At 45.5% G+C, this 16546-nt stretch overlaps 1 protein-coding gene across 1 annotated transcript; it reads right to left on the bottom strand.

Moving 5' to 3' along the window:
• Window positions 1–150: 150 nt before the first annotated feature.
• Window positions 151–16223, bottom strand: rcor3 (REST corepressor 3). The gene is made up of 12 exons (XM_033624775.2): window positions 15675–16223; window positions 15512–15568; window positions 12934–13011; window positions 12782–12834; window positions 10534–10695; window positions 10302–10426; window positions 9173–9251; window positions 8264–8479; window positions 5991–6068; window positions 5332–5389; window positions 4042–4286; window positions 151–3689 (listed from the first exon to the last, which is right to left on the bottom strand). The coding sequence occupies exons 1-12, from the start codon at window positions 15796–15798 to the stop codon at window positions 3306–3308; spliced, it is 1659 nt and encodes a 552-aa protein (XP_033480666.1). The 5' UTR covers window positions 15799–16223; the 3' UTR covers window positions 151–3305.
• Between the last annotated feature and the right edge of the window lie 323 nt (window positions 16224–16546).

The raw sequence follows: 16546 nt of genomic DNA, 5'->3' as shown, positions 1-16546 counted from the left end.
AGCCGGTTGTCGCCGGTTAATTTAAACTTTTCATTCCAGGCTTTCCGAGGGGCCCCCTCCCACTGGGCCCCCCACAAAGACATCCCTCACTTGCACTATAAACTGAGCAATGACACCAATCTTTAGAAAATAACGACATACAGACAGTGTGAAGAACAAAGTTTTTAATGAGACGTCTCAGCAGCTTCATCTTCACAGCAAAAATTTTTACAAGTTCTACTGAAACTCAAAGGACTCTAAGTTCGACTCTATGACTCCAGGTACATTTAACGCTGTGATGCACGTTTGACCAAAAAGCATTAAGAGCACTTTCACAATGATTCTTTTTACACCGAGTCCAAACTGGTAGCACCAGGAGGAAGAAGAAGAAGAAGAAGAAGAATAAATAATGGACAGACAGACTGACGGCACGTCTGAAGCTCCGAGTCCAGATGACGATGACATTTAGGTTTTTAGTTCCAAAATGAGTCTGCAACATGTGGGAAAACATCTGAGAGAGTTAAACCCAACAACATCTTTCATTCTGCAGCGAAGGACGTCCTGATGAAGCTTTAGTGTTTTGAGAAAGCATCAAATCAGAGTTAGTGAACCAGTTCCTGGCAGCTGATTGGACGGACAGCTGGTTACAGATCATTCAAACAGACATCAAACTGTACACGCTGACGTCTAATACTACTGTACCCAACACTGAGGCCTTCAGTTCATCACCCTGACTGTCAGACAGGTTATTTACCCCCAGTTACCATGGATACGCCGCCACGTTGGGTGACGGCTCGTATAAACTGCCATTGTTTTTGTCTCTGTGACACAAATCTGGTGATATTTTACACGTCTTCACGTTCAGACTCAAACCAACAGTGAATGTGTCTCCTCACAAGTACTGTGTGTGAGTCTGCTATATCTCACTGCACAAAATGTGGATTACTCCGCCACTGAAAATAGTCCCAGACAAAGTCACTGTTTCGTCCTGCTTGTTGAAAACGCAGCTGTTCGACGAAATTACAGATGAAACTATAGATTTGTGTTTTCAGCCTGTGAGACCTGAGCTTCTGTTTGGAATGCATTTTTTTTTATTTCTCTTCGCTATTTGGGGTCAGTAGGACCTGACAGGTATAAAAACACTTAGCACTGTCTTTGAACAGGAAGTAGTTTTGCAAGAAGAATGTCCTCACATGGGGACATTGGGTTTATTTTTAATAGCCACAAGTGTGTAATAAAGTATAAAACGGTTCACTTCAACACCTGAACATTGTTCTGCCAAAACTAAATAACACACAACGCGACATGTGTTCAGTGTAACTGTGGGTCAGAGGTCACTGTTCAAGTCTAACATTGTTCATTTCAACGCTTGAACCTGGCTGTGCAAAATCTAAACTGTAAATAATGCAACACATCCAGAAAAATTTGTTCATTTTGAAACTCTATCAATTTTCCGTGCTCTGTACTTCTTGGATTCAGGCACGTGCACAGACCGACCCGGGGTGGCGCTGAAGCATTTGCCACTTTTTCCTCTGTCATGATAAGAGCCCTTTATGCAAGACATGTTTTTCTATTGCTTCTTAATAATTTAGTATATTGTTTTTAAATTTGGCCCATGGCATCAGTTCTCAATTAAAAGTGTGTTGTTTTCCTGACAGCTGCATCTGAGTCGAGCCTCTGCCCCTCAATCTTCACCTTCCGTTGAACCAAATGTGAAATGCTGCAATAATAGAATAATAATCTAAAGTCCCAGAGTCCTCAAATGTGTACTTCCTAATTAACGGTGTCTTAACTTGTTACTGTCGCTAAAGTGGGTCAAATGTGTTGTCGTATAAACGTTGAACATTATTAATCATAAATTAACAAGTTTAAAATCCGATCAGGTTTTGTCCACTGCGGAGTTGGGATCTGCTGCAGGCTGACTCGGCAGGATTAGTGTGTTGTGTTTTTGCGACCACTAGATGGCACAAAAAAGTGTCCATGCACGAGGACAACAGGTCTAAATTATGATGTATTAGGTGCAGCAGACCCAATACGTAATATCCTCATGTGAGGACGCACGGCCGCAGGAGGTTTAAGATTTACGTCTACAGTGGGAACCAATGAGCTCGGAGCTGAGAGTCACAGACAGGAAGTCAGATCGTAATGAGAGACAGACCAACATGTTGTTGGTTTGAGTCTGAACGCGAGATGTGTTGACGATAAGAAAAATACACCAGACTGATCCTTTTAAATCAACCTCCAGTTTTTCCAGGTCGTATGCAGAGAAGCTCTTTGGAACACTGTGTGATTTTGGGTGTAAATACAACTGACTTATCTAAAGTCCCGCTGGTGCCCCCTACAGGCTGCACAGTCCATTACAGCCACAACATGAACAAACAACATTCTAATAATTTATCTGTCCTTACAGTTTAACCAGCAGCAGAGCTCAACATGTAAAGTTTGTCCTGAGGGTGGCGCTAGAGGAAAGATCACTGGGTCATAAAATCTACAGGGTTCATCCTCTGAGGAGCAGGTGTACGTATCCAAAGTTTTACGTCAGTACAGCCGATACTTGTTAAGGGACTTTGTTCTGGAACAATCTGGAGTGTGTTCGACCGACCAATCAGCAGGAGGGGGATGACAAACACAAAGGTCAGCTGAGACTCTGTACACACACATGTAGTGAGCTCTGGAGGGTGGAGGATAAACACAACTCATGAAAGATGGTAGTTAAAATAAAACAATGTTTAGTTTCTTAATGTAAGAAACGACACTGACTCAAGTTCCTAATTTAAAGTTATTTCAGACTGAGTTTGTATAAAATATTGTAACATCCAGACTGTAGCATCGATGGGCTGCTGATGAGAGACTAAATCATGTTTACTCTTTGAAATGTTTTACAGGTACTGCTGGGGGCCATTTTTGTTTGTGGTTGATGCAGTAATGTCCCAGTGGAGACATAATGATGGAGAAAAAGAAGGGACCCCGGGGTTGAACCCTGTGGGACACCACAGAACCTTCTGCTTTTATAATCTGCACACAGTTGGTGGCAGATTTCCAAAGACTCTGTCACAAAGCAAAGACGTGAAAACCAGGTGTCCATCAACCAGCAGGTGTGCTGCATGTAAGTCCTGTGGGAAAGACAAACATCCACCTCTTAAATACCGATAAATAAGAACTCATGATTTGATTGTGTTTGGTATAAATGTGTTGGCTTTATGTTGACGTATGGTGAGAGTTGAGAGGCTGGTCTGAAAATTGTTGTTGTTTTGAAGAATAATGTCACTCAGATTTCCCACAGGACCTGAACCGGATCTTCTTCAGCAGAAACAGTCTGACGTTCATCAGTGGAGGGAGGAAGACGAGGCCTCTGATTGGTGGATGGCCAAGCCAGGGGGCTGCTGGGCGGAGCTTGGACCTGACCCCCCAGGGTTGCCGCCGAGGGTCATGGGAGCAGGAGGGCGTGGGTTAAGGCGAGGGGGCAGGGGGTTGGAGGGGCGGATGAGAGGCGGGGGCTGCTGCAAGGTGGGGCGGGGCTGCAGGAAGCGGGCCTGTTGTTGGAGGGGCGGGGGTTGGCGGTGCAGGGAGGGCGTGGCTGGGAGGGAGGGCCGCAGCAGGGGAGGGGGCTGGTGGAGGGAGGAAGAGGAGGAGGCGCTCGACATCACTGGAATCTGAGCTGAAGAGGAAGAGGAGGCAGCGGGGGACGCACCTGAGGAGGTAACCTGACCCTGCAGAGAGGAGAGGGCGGGGCCAAAGTCATTTTAACATTCAAACAGTTGCTTTTCAGCAGCAGACGGAGATGTTTCACATGCTGAGAGTCTTCTGGAGGTTTTGAAACACTCGTTTGCATCATTACAGGATGACGTCACACAGCAGGTAGACTAGATGTTGACTACAGTGAATTATCTTTGAGTCTCAGCAGGTTTGTTTTTATTTTAAAACATGAAGTGAAACCTGGAGGGAAGGAGATCCGTCTGAAAGCTGATGGATGACAAATGATCAGCAGGACTGTGGAGCATGCTCGTATTGCAGAATGTGCATCAGAAAAACTGTGTGGGATATAAAAATTAAATGTCTCACCTCTTCGTCCTCTTCGTCGGTGCTCTTCCCTGACGGAGTGGTGGAGCTGGTCTTTCCCTCCTCTCCAGATGTGACACTGTCTCCGTTGGGAGCTCGCGTTCCCTGCTCCGCCTCCCACTCCTGCAGCACCTCATCCAGGTTGAACCGCCGCCGGTAGTTCACAAAGAAATTCTTCACCTGGCCCACCGTCTTGTTACCGATGACGTCAGCGATGGCCTGGAAGTCTTTGCCGTATTTCCGCACACCTGAAGAACATCACAGACGGTTTGTCGAGATGTAATCAAGTCCTTAACTGCCACAACGATACACAGCAGAAGAAGAGAAATAAGATTTTGAGAGAAAGATCTCAATGGCTCTGTGTTTTTAGGGAAAATTGAGGACTAACAGGAGTCATCATTTTTTATGGCCAGTCGAGCTCCAAGTCTTGACTGTCCTTAAAGGTCCAGTGTGTCAGATTCAGGTCGATGTATCGGCAGAAATATAATATGAAGAAGCCTGTTTTCCTTAGTGTATTATCAGCTGAAAATATGGGTCATTGTGTTTTTGTTACCTCAGATTGAGATGTTTATATCTACACAAGGAGCAGGTCCTCGTTTACAGAGATCACCATGTTGCACCGCCATGTTTCTACAGTAGCCCAGAACAGACAAACCAAACACTGGCTCTGGAGAGGACTGTTTGTGCGGCTGTTAGCAGCCTGTCCGTGATGAGTAGCGTCAAAAAAACACCTATTTTTATAAACATGAGACGTCTTCATTCAGTGTTTTTAAAGTTTAAATCAGCTGGTGTGTGTGTTTTAGAGGAAGAGACCCCTGAGGATAATTCAGCTCCTGAACAACAAATACTGAAAGAATTCTGACCAGGAGAAGTTTCAGCTGGTTGTAATCTGATAGACGACACAAAATCCTCCTGAATCTGACACACTGAGCCTTTAATATTAAGAAAACAGACAGAAAATGTGCTTGAAAACCAAAACTAGGAGCTAAAAGAGGCTAAAAAGCTCTGTAGAGCTGCAGGTATGTAGCTGATTCTCTGTGTCTGTCGAAGAACGACCCGCTCACGTACACGCCGTCATCTGATCCATCGTTAACAAACTGCAGCTTTAACGACACAGCGAAGAGGAAGTTTATATTCTGAGCTCTGATGTTGTTAAATGTCACATGACCGAAGATAAAGACGCTCAGTCTGCCGTCTCACTGTGACTTTACAGTAAAATCAGAGTTCACGTTCATCCTGTTGGACTTCAGCTCCGTGCACCTTCTCTAACCTGTTACCTGTGACCGAGCTCACCTTGAACAGCCAGGAGCTGCTCGTCTGTGGTCCAGCGGGCGTTCACCTTCTGGTTACACTGCAACAACAAACAGGAAGTCCTCAGATTCTTTATTGTAATCATAACAGTATTTAACTTTATTATAACAGTACTCTAACTTGTTTATTTAGTAGTTTAGTATTTTAGTCCACAGTAGTTCAGAGGTGATTTGAAAATATCCATCTATCAATGGATCGACAGATACTGTGTATCGCAACGTAGCCTAAAAATACCTCCCAGCCGTACTTGTAGTAGTTTTATCTACAATACGGCACCATATTTAACAAATTGATCATATTTTGTTTTTATAATCTTCTGTAAAGTAACTAAAGCTGTCAGACAGAAGTAATGCAGTAATCAGTACAGTATTTCCCTCTGAGATGTCGAGCAGTAGTGAAGTACTTGAGTAAATGTACTTTATTAGTTTCCATTCCTGCGCTCAGTGTCGTCTCTATTAGCTCCACCTCTTCGGTCTAATGAAACTAAACTAATGTATTATGATCCTATAATGTTCAGTTTATGTGGAGGAAATGTTCCTAGAATTATTTTGTGTGTAAAGTAACTTTGGGTGGAGTTACTCTATGAGACCTGGTGATGTTTCGTGTTCTGGTGGTTTAAAACGTGACCCTCAGTGACGTACCTCAGCCAGTCTGAACTCTTCAATCCCAGACTCCAACATGTGCTTCAGGCCGCTGTTCATCTGTTTGGCGTTCTGCACCTGAAAAACGAGACATGAACACTCAGCTGAGCGCCGACAAAACTCAAGTCTGACTTTCACTGTTTCTCTGTTTCAAAATGTCATTTACAGAACGTCATACACCTCACCTAGATATATCTGAACTGTCCTTTAAGGAGTCTGACACCTGCATGTCTGAGCAGCAGGGGGCAGTGCAACCCAGGCACAGAGGTGGCATAGACAGGCACTACACAGGACGACTCAGGGACACACCTGGGGTCCTTTAACCTGTGCGCACACACACGAGCTAAACAGCCCACAGAGAGTGGAGTCTGACTGGATGAATGTTCTGTGATGATCTCTGACCGTCTGGTGAGTCACTTTACACAGATGCATCTGATGTGCTAACAACAACTTGCTAATGTTAGCATGCTAATGCTAAGCCCAGCTAATGTGGTGGTTTACAGTTACAGGAGGCTCCGCCCACTCACAGCAGCAGACAAACACATTGCTTACATCATCAGAGAGCCAACGACACGCTTCCACTGGAGCAGTCAGTCAAAGTCAGAAGCTTCGGTGATGTACGTGTTATATTAAGTGTTAAATCTCTGTATGTTGTGACATCATCACTGACAGCTCAGTGTTTGCTCAGTAACGTGGGTCTCACAGTGTCATCACTCAAACAGAAGATACACCTGTGGAGGTCTCTCTCCTGATTGGATCAGAGGGATGGCAGACATGTAGAAAACACAGGTATTAAGTCATTCAGGGTGCTGTCAGCCCTAGAGTGGTCTCCTTTGGTCTGAATCAGGGACTCATGTTGTTCCAAAGTTGTATAATTGCCTAGAGTTGGTTGGTGTTCTCACGGCAGCATTTACAAGAGGACCAGATCAAATGCCTTGTGTGAGAAAGCTGCTCTTGATTGGTCAGAATTTCCATGTGGGAAAAATCCAGGAAGTAAAGCAAACGTTGAAGAAGAGTACACTGAAAGGTGGCTGAAAGGTAAAACTAGAAGACGCCGCTCATCCGCAGTGAACGTCTGTCAAAAATTAAATAACTCCCAGTCCACCTGTCTTGTCTGTCCAGGTCTTGTCAGTGTCCTCTGTTTACTCTGTGACGTTACTGTTGGACATGTGTTTCACTGCCTGACAAATCGGACTGTGGCGTATACAGACTGTTGGATGGAAGCGTGTGAGAACTGTCCGCTACACGAGTCTTTCGGCTGATACGTGAGTTAGCAGCTGTACCATGTTACGGTACGTGCATGTAGAGCTGAGAATCACGTGCACAGCTCAAATTGTTATCAGGTTCCATCTGTTCTTATAATTTTGTTGGTCTAACACCGAGTTTCAAACCGTCACAGGAGATCTTTTCTACCTGTGGCCATCAACCTGTATAACTCCTCCCCCTTCTGTGAGACGAGAGCTGAGACACAATATTCACCTACATTAGGTGCATTACAACTTTAACATGATGTATGTTACGACTTTTTAAATATCATGATCACTGGTCTGTGTAGTGCAATATCATTTTCCCAAAATCAAAATCACGTCCAACACTATTTCTCATTGTTAGGTCATCAGTGTTGAACAGTGGCGTCACTACGAGTAGCAACATTACTCCCATAGTGGTCGAACTAACCCAGATAATACGATCGGGAGTCAAATTACTTCGAACTGGCCGAGGCGATCTGAGCATGCTCCACAGTTTCCGCCCCGGGCTTTGACCCGGAAGTCCAATAGCATTAAATGTGTAAGAGAAGAAGAAGCCGGTAACAACATGGAGAAATCTACATCCAGAGCCGTGACTTTTTGGACGGACCAAATGTACAGAGCTGTAAAGTTGTCCACCATGGTAGCAGTTAGCTGCTAGCTAACCGTAGCTAACTTGTTTGTCCGTTGTTTGGTCTGTGACGTAATAGGTCAACAGGAAAAAGGTCCAATACTAACAAGCTGAAAGGGGGCATATCTCCACCTATCGTAGAGGAGTCGCACATACTTGGCTCAATAAATGGATTCCCCTCCCGTGCTTGTATACTGGGACAAGGACAGTAGGCCAGTTAGATGTCCTCGTCCAGCTGGGACTGGAGATCCACTTCACTGTGACTGGAGACACACTGATTGAGTCCGCGGTGGTTAAATATAAATTCTTTCTATTTTTGCTTCAGTTTTCTCAGATCATCCTCTGAAGAGGAGGCGGAGTCGGAGTTGGTGCAGAACAGTTTTGGCGTCTCCTACCTGTCTCTTGAGGGACACCAGCTCCATGTCCAGCTGACGGAGGAGAGTGTTGGCGGCGGAGGCGCTGCAGGACACGGCCACCACATCCTCCTGGGTCAGGTACATGCCTTTGGGGGGGCGGCAGCGGGAGCGCTGGTGGTGTCGGTGCTGTAGGGTCTGGTGCTCCCGCCGACCCAGAGCTACCTTTGAGCCGGGCACCACCGGCTCCACCTGGTTCTGCAGGTGGAGGAAACACACACAGCTGCTTTATGTGTCTACTAGGGATGAGCGAGTGCACCATTATCTGTGTCCGTATCCATGCTCGGAGGGGGCGGGGCTTGGGCCGGAAGTGGGTGTGTTTTAAACAGGAAGTTAGTGTTTTAAGCCTGAAATTGATACGGGCTGATCAGAAGTTGCTTTTTTGTTATTCATTGGAAAGCTATTTACACAACAGCCTCAGATTTGAGCTTCAGAACATTTTAATCACCAGAATATTGTCACTGTTTTTTAACAACCGTTTTTAAATTAAAGTTGTTGTTTAATAGCTTCAGATGAATGTTTCTGAGCAGGATAAATATTTAAAGAACAAAAGAGAAACCTGAGTGTTTAAACTTAGACACAGGCTGCAGTTGGTACAGCGTAGGCACTAGAGAACTCACATAATTTATTTTTGCTTGTGTGATGCTTTCCTACCAAATAAAACACACTGTTTATTAATTATTAGATGTGTATGTGTGTGAGAAACAGAGAGACAGATTATTATTGTTATTTATGAGTTAAAGAAAAAAGTGTCAGGCCAGCCATGTTTGCCACCTCCGCTTGTATCTCAGGTGGGAGGGACTAAGATGTGAGGAGAGAAGGCAAGGAAAGGAATCGAGGATGTACAGAGTGAGAGGCGAGAGGAGCGGCGGCTCAGGTGTGTCCACGTACCTCTTTCTTGGTTTCCTTGTTGGGGTCGTAGTCGCTGTCGTTGGCTTCTATGGGATTGGCCTCCTCCATCTCCTCGTCGCTGTGGCAACAACAGCAGGAAGTCAAAATTCAGTCAGTACACGTCATCACAACAACAACAACACAGATGGATAACGTTGTTAACTCGGGAGTAAATCAGCAGAGTGGAAGTGATTACAGGTCAACAGACAGAAGACAAGTCGTATGTAAACGATGCTGTTACGAGATAAAACACGACATTACGCTTCCTGCCTGGACCGCCATCTCCCTCCACTAACTTCTCCCTACAGAAACATCAGCTGCTGTTTTAACAATGCTCGGCTGAAAAAACGCTCATGCTGAAATTAGACTGAGCTGTTCTGTCAGGAGACACAGAAAAATAAACGTCACATGTAATTCATAAGCTGTAAGTACAGGAAGCTGACACTGGGTGAGAGGCAGGGTTCATCGTGGAGGACAGGTGGCCAGACTATCACAGGACTGACTATACTCATTATAATAAAATCTCAATGAATGTTTGAGCTTTTTATCCTAAATTAACAGCTTTAGTAAAATTCAGAGTTTTTTCTAGGAATATATCGCCCCTACCCCGGCTCTGGATTTATATTTATTTATTTATTTATTTATTACTCACAGTGGCCCTGAAACACCGTCAGACTCAAACCCTGCTCAGAGTTTTCAGAGTGAAACAGAGACGCAGCTTCTGTCTTTCTTTCTATCTTTGATCTGACCAATAGCAGCAGACCCTGCTCCTCTGAAGCTCCGCCTCTCACGCTTCAGTCTGACAAACGCAGCAGAGCAGCAGCGCCACCTGCTGTTCAAAGCAACGAGTTCCAACCTGCTGGGACTGAAACAAGAACTTTCTTTTCAATACCTATTTTAAAATGAGTCCACAGACTCGTCTGACGTGGTTTTCCTCGCACACAGATCACAAACAGATTTCGTCTTTTACAAACTCCAGATGAACCTGTGAGTGCTACAGAGCTGCGAGACGCTCGTGCACGAGTCACAGATGGTGTGTGGACTGTTATTGATCCATTTCTTTCTTCATAAGCGGACATTTTGGGACAGAAGCGCTCTGAGCTCATCACAGCTGATCAGTGAGGCGTACCTGTCGTCCTGGTTGTTCCTGTTGGCCAGTTTACGAGCCTGACGGTCCATCAGACTGGTTCTGGAGCGCGTCTTCTTCCAGGAGTAGTAGTACTTCACCAGACTGGAGATGGATTTGTCCGGTAACTGAAGGAGACAGGAAGAAGCCACAGCCATCAGATGTATGCAGAGCAGTGTAGAGAGTAAACGTACTCGTCTCCGTGGCTGTAACGCAGGAATATTACTGTGTTTACCATCTGCTGGATGCGGTGGAAGCTCTTCCCGTGGAAGCTGAAGGCCTGTTCAAACAGCACCTTGTCCTCCACCGTCCACTCGTCTGGAAACGGGGTGAAGTTCGGCAGGTCGGCCAGAGACTTCTCGATGTTGTGTTTGTGCCAGAAGAGCATGCCGAGTGCCTGCACACACACACACACACACAGTGTGAGGAACAAAATAGTAGGGCTGTAGTCAACCAAAGAAAATCAAGGTCGACTAAAGTCGTACATAATCTTCAACTAATCGATTAGTCATGGGTAAAAAAATCTGCACGTTATTTTTACTTCTGCGGTGGTGTGTCTGTGTCACTCTGCAGTTACACCTCCAAAACTCTAGTCGGCGGTGGAGGACTGTGTTAAGTGCTGTAAAGTTTAGTTGATTCAAAACACATTGAACACACATTAAGCACACATTAAACACACATTAAACACACATTACACATGGCTTAATAGAGACAGTTTCAAACACAAATCAGCTTCACTATAACTCGCAGCATTCACAGACAAACACTTGTCTTTATCTGGACACATTTTCCCCACAAATACAACATGCTAACATTATTAGCACAAGCCTATGGCATTTTACATTATGCAAATTAGCCTAGCGTCTAGCGATCTTTTCCTCTTCTCATATAAAACCAGGGACAACAGCAACATGTAACAAAGGTAACGGCACATAATTTGGCTCCATTACAGCTCACAAGGTTCACTGACAAAACAACTGTCTTATACATTTTACATTGTATAAATTAGCCTAGCGACGAGCGCAGATTTCCTCTGCTCATATGAAGCCAGGATAAATCCTGAAGTATAAATCCCTGAAGGACAAATCACACACAGTGTGTGGAGGCTTTACTGTCTTCACAATTTATTGTTTCTTATCTGTGAAGTTAAAGTAAATCAAAGCTTTGTTTCCACTGAAGGAAATGGTGTCAGCTTACAGAGACAGACAAGAGTGTGAGGGTGGGCGAGTTCAACGTTGTGTAAACAAAGGGGCAGGGCGTCGGTGGCTTAGTGGTAGAGCAGGCGCCCCATGTACAAGGCTGTTGCCGCAGCAGCCTGGGTTCGACTCCAGCCTGTGTCCCTTTGCTGCATGTCACTCCCTCTCTCTCTCTCTCTCTCCCCCTTCACACTTGTCTGTCCTGTCCATTAAAGGCTAAAAAGCCCCCAAAAATATCTTTAAAAAAAAAACAAAGGGGGTGTTTTCACAGGTAACTTAGCCTGTCCCCCCGCCGCAGGAAATAATGGATTAATCCTGGAAAGCTGTTGATGTGGCACTTTTCTCTTTATGAAAGTAACACGGCAATTATTCAACCAATGAGAATTTGGTCGGACGAGAGCATAGCGACCAAATAATCGACCAGTCGACCAGGAGACTACAGCCCTACAAACTAAGTGTTTAAAAGTTCTTCATCATATTTTAATACCTCTGGTCAAAGCTGTCGTTCGTGAGGAGACATAAAAAGGAAGTAACCTCTGTAACATTTTCACTGGCCTCCATCCTGCTTTCTGTTGCTACCTGATTTTTGACTTGTCCACCACACTGAATGTGACACACCAGATAATGAAGAACTACAATCCCTGCCCATGGTTGTATGACTCCGCCCACCAGTCCACCCTGTGGTTGTATGACTCCGCCCACCAGTCCAGTGTCTCTGACAGTCTCCATCCATGTCAGTGAAAACATGGATGCTTCACACACAGAAGATCTATACAATCAGCACAGTTTCAAGATTAGAGTCACCAATTCAGTATCTGACCAAATGTCTCCCCTTCTGTTCCTGAGATATGACGTTAAAACATGATGATGTCACAGTCAAGCTGACTCTCTCACCTATTTTCAGCAGGTGTTCCCACGTTTAGAAGACCTGAGGGATAATGTTCTCTGCTGCTAACCAAGAAAAGAAAAGTCGCTGTTGTTGTGTTACACGCTTGTAATATTTTTCAATAAACCATTTGGACTGGTGTGCCCTCAGTGTCATCTCTCCCTCACCGTATATCGACCTTTTGGGATTGTATCAAAGTTAAAAGTATTGTGACAACATGAGTGTACGCTGGTCTGAAGTCTGCGTGAGGCGTTCACATACCAGTTTATATGTGGGAAAAGGTGTACAGATGATTTTTGTGCGTACATGTCATGTGTACGACTGGCTCCAGATGTTTTGGGAGTTTTAGGGAGAAAGACGACGTGTTTGAGGACAGACACAGAGAGACAGGACGTTCTCACCTGCTCCACGTTGTATCCATGTTTCTCTTTGGCTAAAGCGATGTATTCGTCCACTGCGGAGGAAAACACACACACACACACACACACAGTCAGTTCAGTGTGATCTGAGGACCTGACAGAGGACTGCAGCTGTGTGCACAAAGGCGACTTACACTTGGAGTCGACGATGGTGTGATACGGAGACCAAACCAACATCCCTCCGCTGTCTTTGTCCGTGTACTTAGTGGAACCTGAACAAACAGGAAGAACACTTGACTTTAAAGGCTCATTCTGCCAACTTTACACCAAATGCTCAGTTTAAACTATGATCAAATATCTTCTGTGGCTCTGGAGGAAGCTGTCCAAAGCCTTTATGCCCTCAAATTCATTGTTGTCAATGTAGACGTGTGGCAGGTGTGCTCAAACGGTGTCACAGCACACGCCTTCCTGACCACCTATTTTACGAGGTGTGATGGCTGCACCCTGAGATAAACTGAGTTCAACTTTTGGAGCACGTCAGTGTGCACCACATGTCATGTGACGAGGACCAACCAATCACAGCCCACAGATATCTTTGCTTCTTCAGTAAATATCAGTGTGTGATAAACATGGAGGAGGAGTTGATCATGTTAGTGCAGAGCTGTCACATCTGTCCCACACACAAACAGGAAGTAGATCAGCTCTGACCTCGGGATTTCAGGTAGACAGGCGATGATACGCTGCTGGTTAAGGTTGCTTAGCAACCTCAGACACAACCTGCCGCTGGGCTCCTGAAAGCTGGCGCAGAAAAGGCACAAGAGCAGCACCCAGCGCCCGACCTCATGTTATCCAGGTGGTTAAAGACACAGCATGTGTTCGGCCCTAAACGACCTCATGAAAGGGGCTTCTGAGTTGCATCATGGGAAATGTGGTGTAGGAGCCAGATATGTTTGTTCAATAACCCAGGGTTTAATTTGCAGTCCACTGTTTGGAACACAGAGTGTCACTGTGATGTTCTCATGCTCAGGTGTGAAAGAGGAGGGTTGCTGTTGCCGTCAGGTGTTTGACCCTGAGAGTTTGGTCTCTGTTGGAGCTAAATGGACTTTGTTCACACTTGCATGGAAGAATTAAATTGCTTTGCTGCAACCAAGAACAACCTGTGGATTCAATAGAGAAGCAACACAGCGTACGGTAAATCAAACTACAGTTTGCGCATTAACCAGGTCACTCCGGGGTTAGTCTGAGTGGGCAGAAGTTCGCTGCAAAGATCAGCCTCTCATTGGGCGGAACGAGCCACCCGCTGAAGTCCCGCCCTACCACCTCCGGTTGTGTAGCAGTTCAACACGTCCTTTACTAATTTTTGCAGTGTTTGATCTTGGGGGGATGTAGCCATTTTTCTGCCATGGTTCGCATCCTGTAGGCGATATTTTTGTGGGCATGTTACACCAAAACCTGTTTCCCCCCGGCAATATATTTGCAAGCGCACTGTTGCTGTGGCACCGCCAAGAACAATTGTGATTGGTTGAAAGAAATACAAGCAGCCGGGGCGTTTTGTTCTCCAATCTTAAAGTGAGAGTCGGCCCAGCCAGACCTTTCTTTTCTTGAGGAAGGTCTGGTGAGCGAGACTACTCCCGGGTTAAACGTCTCAGTGACCAAGCAATAGGCTTGTTTCTACATGTAGCACCCACTGTCTCCAGGCCCACACTGCAGACCAACAGTCTGGATGTCTGCACAGACTTTGAGGTGAAACATTTTACTAATGCTTCAGTTTTTGATTTATTTCTATCGTCGGTTTCTGTGAAACGATCGCGCTGCCAGTTTGACATTTAGTCAGTCACTAGATCTTAAATGGCTTAAAGGAACAGTGCGTCAGATTCAGGGGGATTTAGTGGCGTCTCACGGTAACATCTACAGATTACAACCAGCTGAAACTTCTCCAGCCTGGTTTTACAAACTGATGAAGATTTTTTGTCCATGCGCACATTTTCAGTGTGGATCCTGAGACTTTTAAACCAGTAAACACACTGAATAAAGCAGCTTCATATTAAAATGTCTGTTTTGCTGACACTGCTTGTCACAGAGCAGCTGCTGACTACGGTGGCTGATATGAAAATGTGAAAACATGAATGTCTCTATCTGGAGTCAGTGTTTGGTTTGTCCCTTCTGGGCTACTGTAGAAACACGGCAGTGCAGCATGGTGATCTCTGTAGACCAGGACCTGCTCCCTGTGGAGATATAAACAGCTCATTCTGAGGGAACCAGAACACAATGATTCTTATGTCCAGCTGATTAAACACAAAAGAAAACACACTGATTCTGTTCTATGTATGTCCTGCTGAATCTGACACACTGGAGCTTTAAATTAATATTTTCTGTCATTGTTTTAACGCATCAGGTGCAGAAGGAAGCATCGACTCATGATGAGTAGTTATTATTAATTATCAACACTTTCATAATAATAATAATAATGATGGTGATATAATATCTTATGCTCTGTTAATTAATGTCTGTGGAGGGAAAACAAGGAGCAATGAAAACAACCCAACTCCATGAAGCTTCATTAGGAACAAACTAAATGTCACAAGCTGTCAGTGAGAGCGGAGGTAGCCTCGGCTCCTGTTTCTTTATTAACGCTGACTTAATAAAACTCAGAGTGTCACGGTTTGAACGCACCGTGTGTGTGTGTGTGTGTGTGTGTGTGTGTGTGTGTTACTGTACATGTACCGAGGCTACCACCGTCCGTCACTCAGGTACAAACCAGGAAAAACTCACCGGGCTCGAACTCGGGAATGTTGGCCTGATAATCAGCTCCGACCCGCATCCCCACATCTGGAACACACCCGCATGAACACAACACACTGAGTTAATACACACATGATGTCGTTTTTAACGCGCACACACGGAGCGTCGGGAGGCTGTTCGAGGCTATACTCACCGTGTTCGTCGTCGCTGCCGCTTTCGTCAGAGAAATGTCCGTTAGAAGCGTTGGACGGACTCTTGGTGCCGTTAGAGCGACCCTTCCCCAGATACTCCGAGCCTTTATCCATCATCCCCGGCATCTCTCCGCTCAGATTCACCGATTTGAAGCCGCCGTGTCGGGACAGAAAATGTCAGCAGGAGCTGGAGGTTTTTTTTCTGCTGCTGTTCGCTCACTCGCCGCTGCTCCGGCCGTGTCGCTGTCGCGCTCTTCTCTTCGCTCCCACCGCCTCATAAACGCTCATTCAGGGTCAAACACCTCACATGTCACAGCGGAACAGTCTCCTCTACGTTTTCAATAATGTCAAGATGCACGACGGGTCATGTGGCGGATATTCCTCCCGCTTGGAGCGGTGGCTGAGCGGGGTCTAACCACCGCGGCGGAAGGCTTTTTACGCACCGCTGTGAGACTCCAGCTGCTGCGGCGCCTGTGGCAGCAGATCCTTCCGCCCACACAAACTAATAAACTAAAATAAAAATAAATCAGAAATAAAATAAAAACTGAGATTCAACAGCAGAAAAAGTCACATGAAAATCATGAGGAGCAAAATGGAGTCTGAAACACCCGGAAATGATGAAAATGACCCAGAAATCAAAGTGTAAACATCCTGATCTCTGATGAAAACATGTCTCAGCTGATTCACGGATCAAACATCGTGACGTCACCACATCATATGAACTCACAGTGATGTCATGTTGGTGAAGATTCAGCGCGGACTTTTTGTTTTCAGTCCTTGTTTTTCAGTCGGTGTTCCTGCACCGCCTCTGTTTGACCAGCAGGGGGAGACACCGCACAGCGATCTGACGGCAGTCAACAGACAGAGAGGACAC

Source organism: Epinephelus lanceolatus, chromosome 3 (genome assembly GCF_041903045.1).
Source record: "Epinephelus lanceolatus isolate andai-2023 chromosome 3, ASM4190304v1, whole genome shotgun sequence".
In the NCBI taxonomy this organism is placed as follows: Eukaryota; Metazoa; Chordata; class Actinopteri; order Perciformes; family Serranidae; genus Epinephelus; species Epinephelus lanceolatus.
The sequence above is the reverse complement of the archived record's forward strand: the minus strand, read 5'-3'. Positions and strand labels throughout refer to the sequence as shown.

What these genes read in the sequence shown, in the direction of transcription:
- rcor3 (XM_033624775.2), bottom strand. Translation starts at nt 15,798, where the DNA reads ATGCCGGGGATGATGGATAAAGGCTCGGAGTATCTGGGGAAGGGTCGC. An exon ending in CGGCAGCGACGACGAACACG is followed by an intron (nt 15,569 to 15,674) that starts GTGAGTATAGCC and finishes GGTGTGTTCCAG; the next exon opens with ATGTGGGGATGCGGGTCGGA. An exon ending in CCGACGAAGAGGACGAAGAG is followed by an intron (nt 3,690 to 4,041) that starts GTGAGACATTTA and finishes TCCTCTCTGCAG; the next exon opens with GGTCAGGTTACCTCCTCAGG.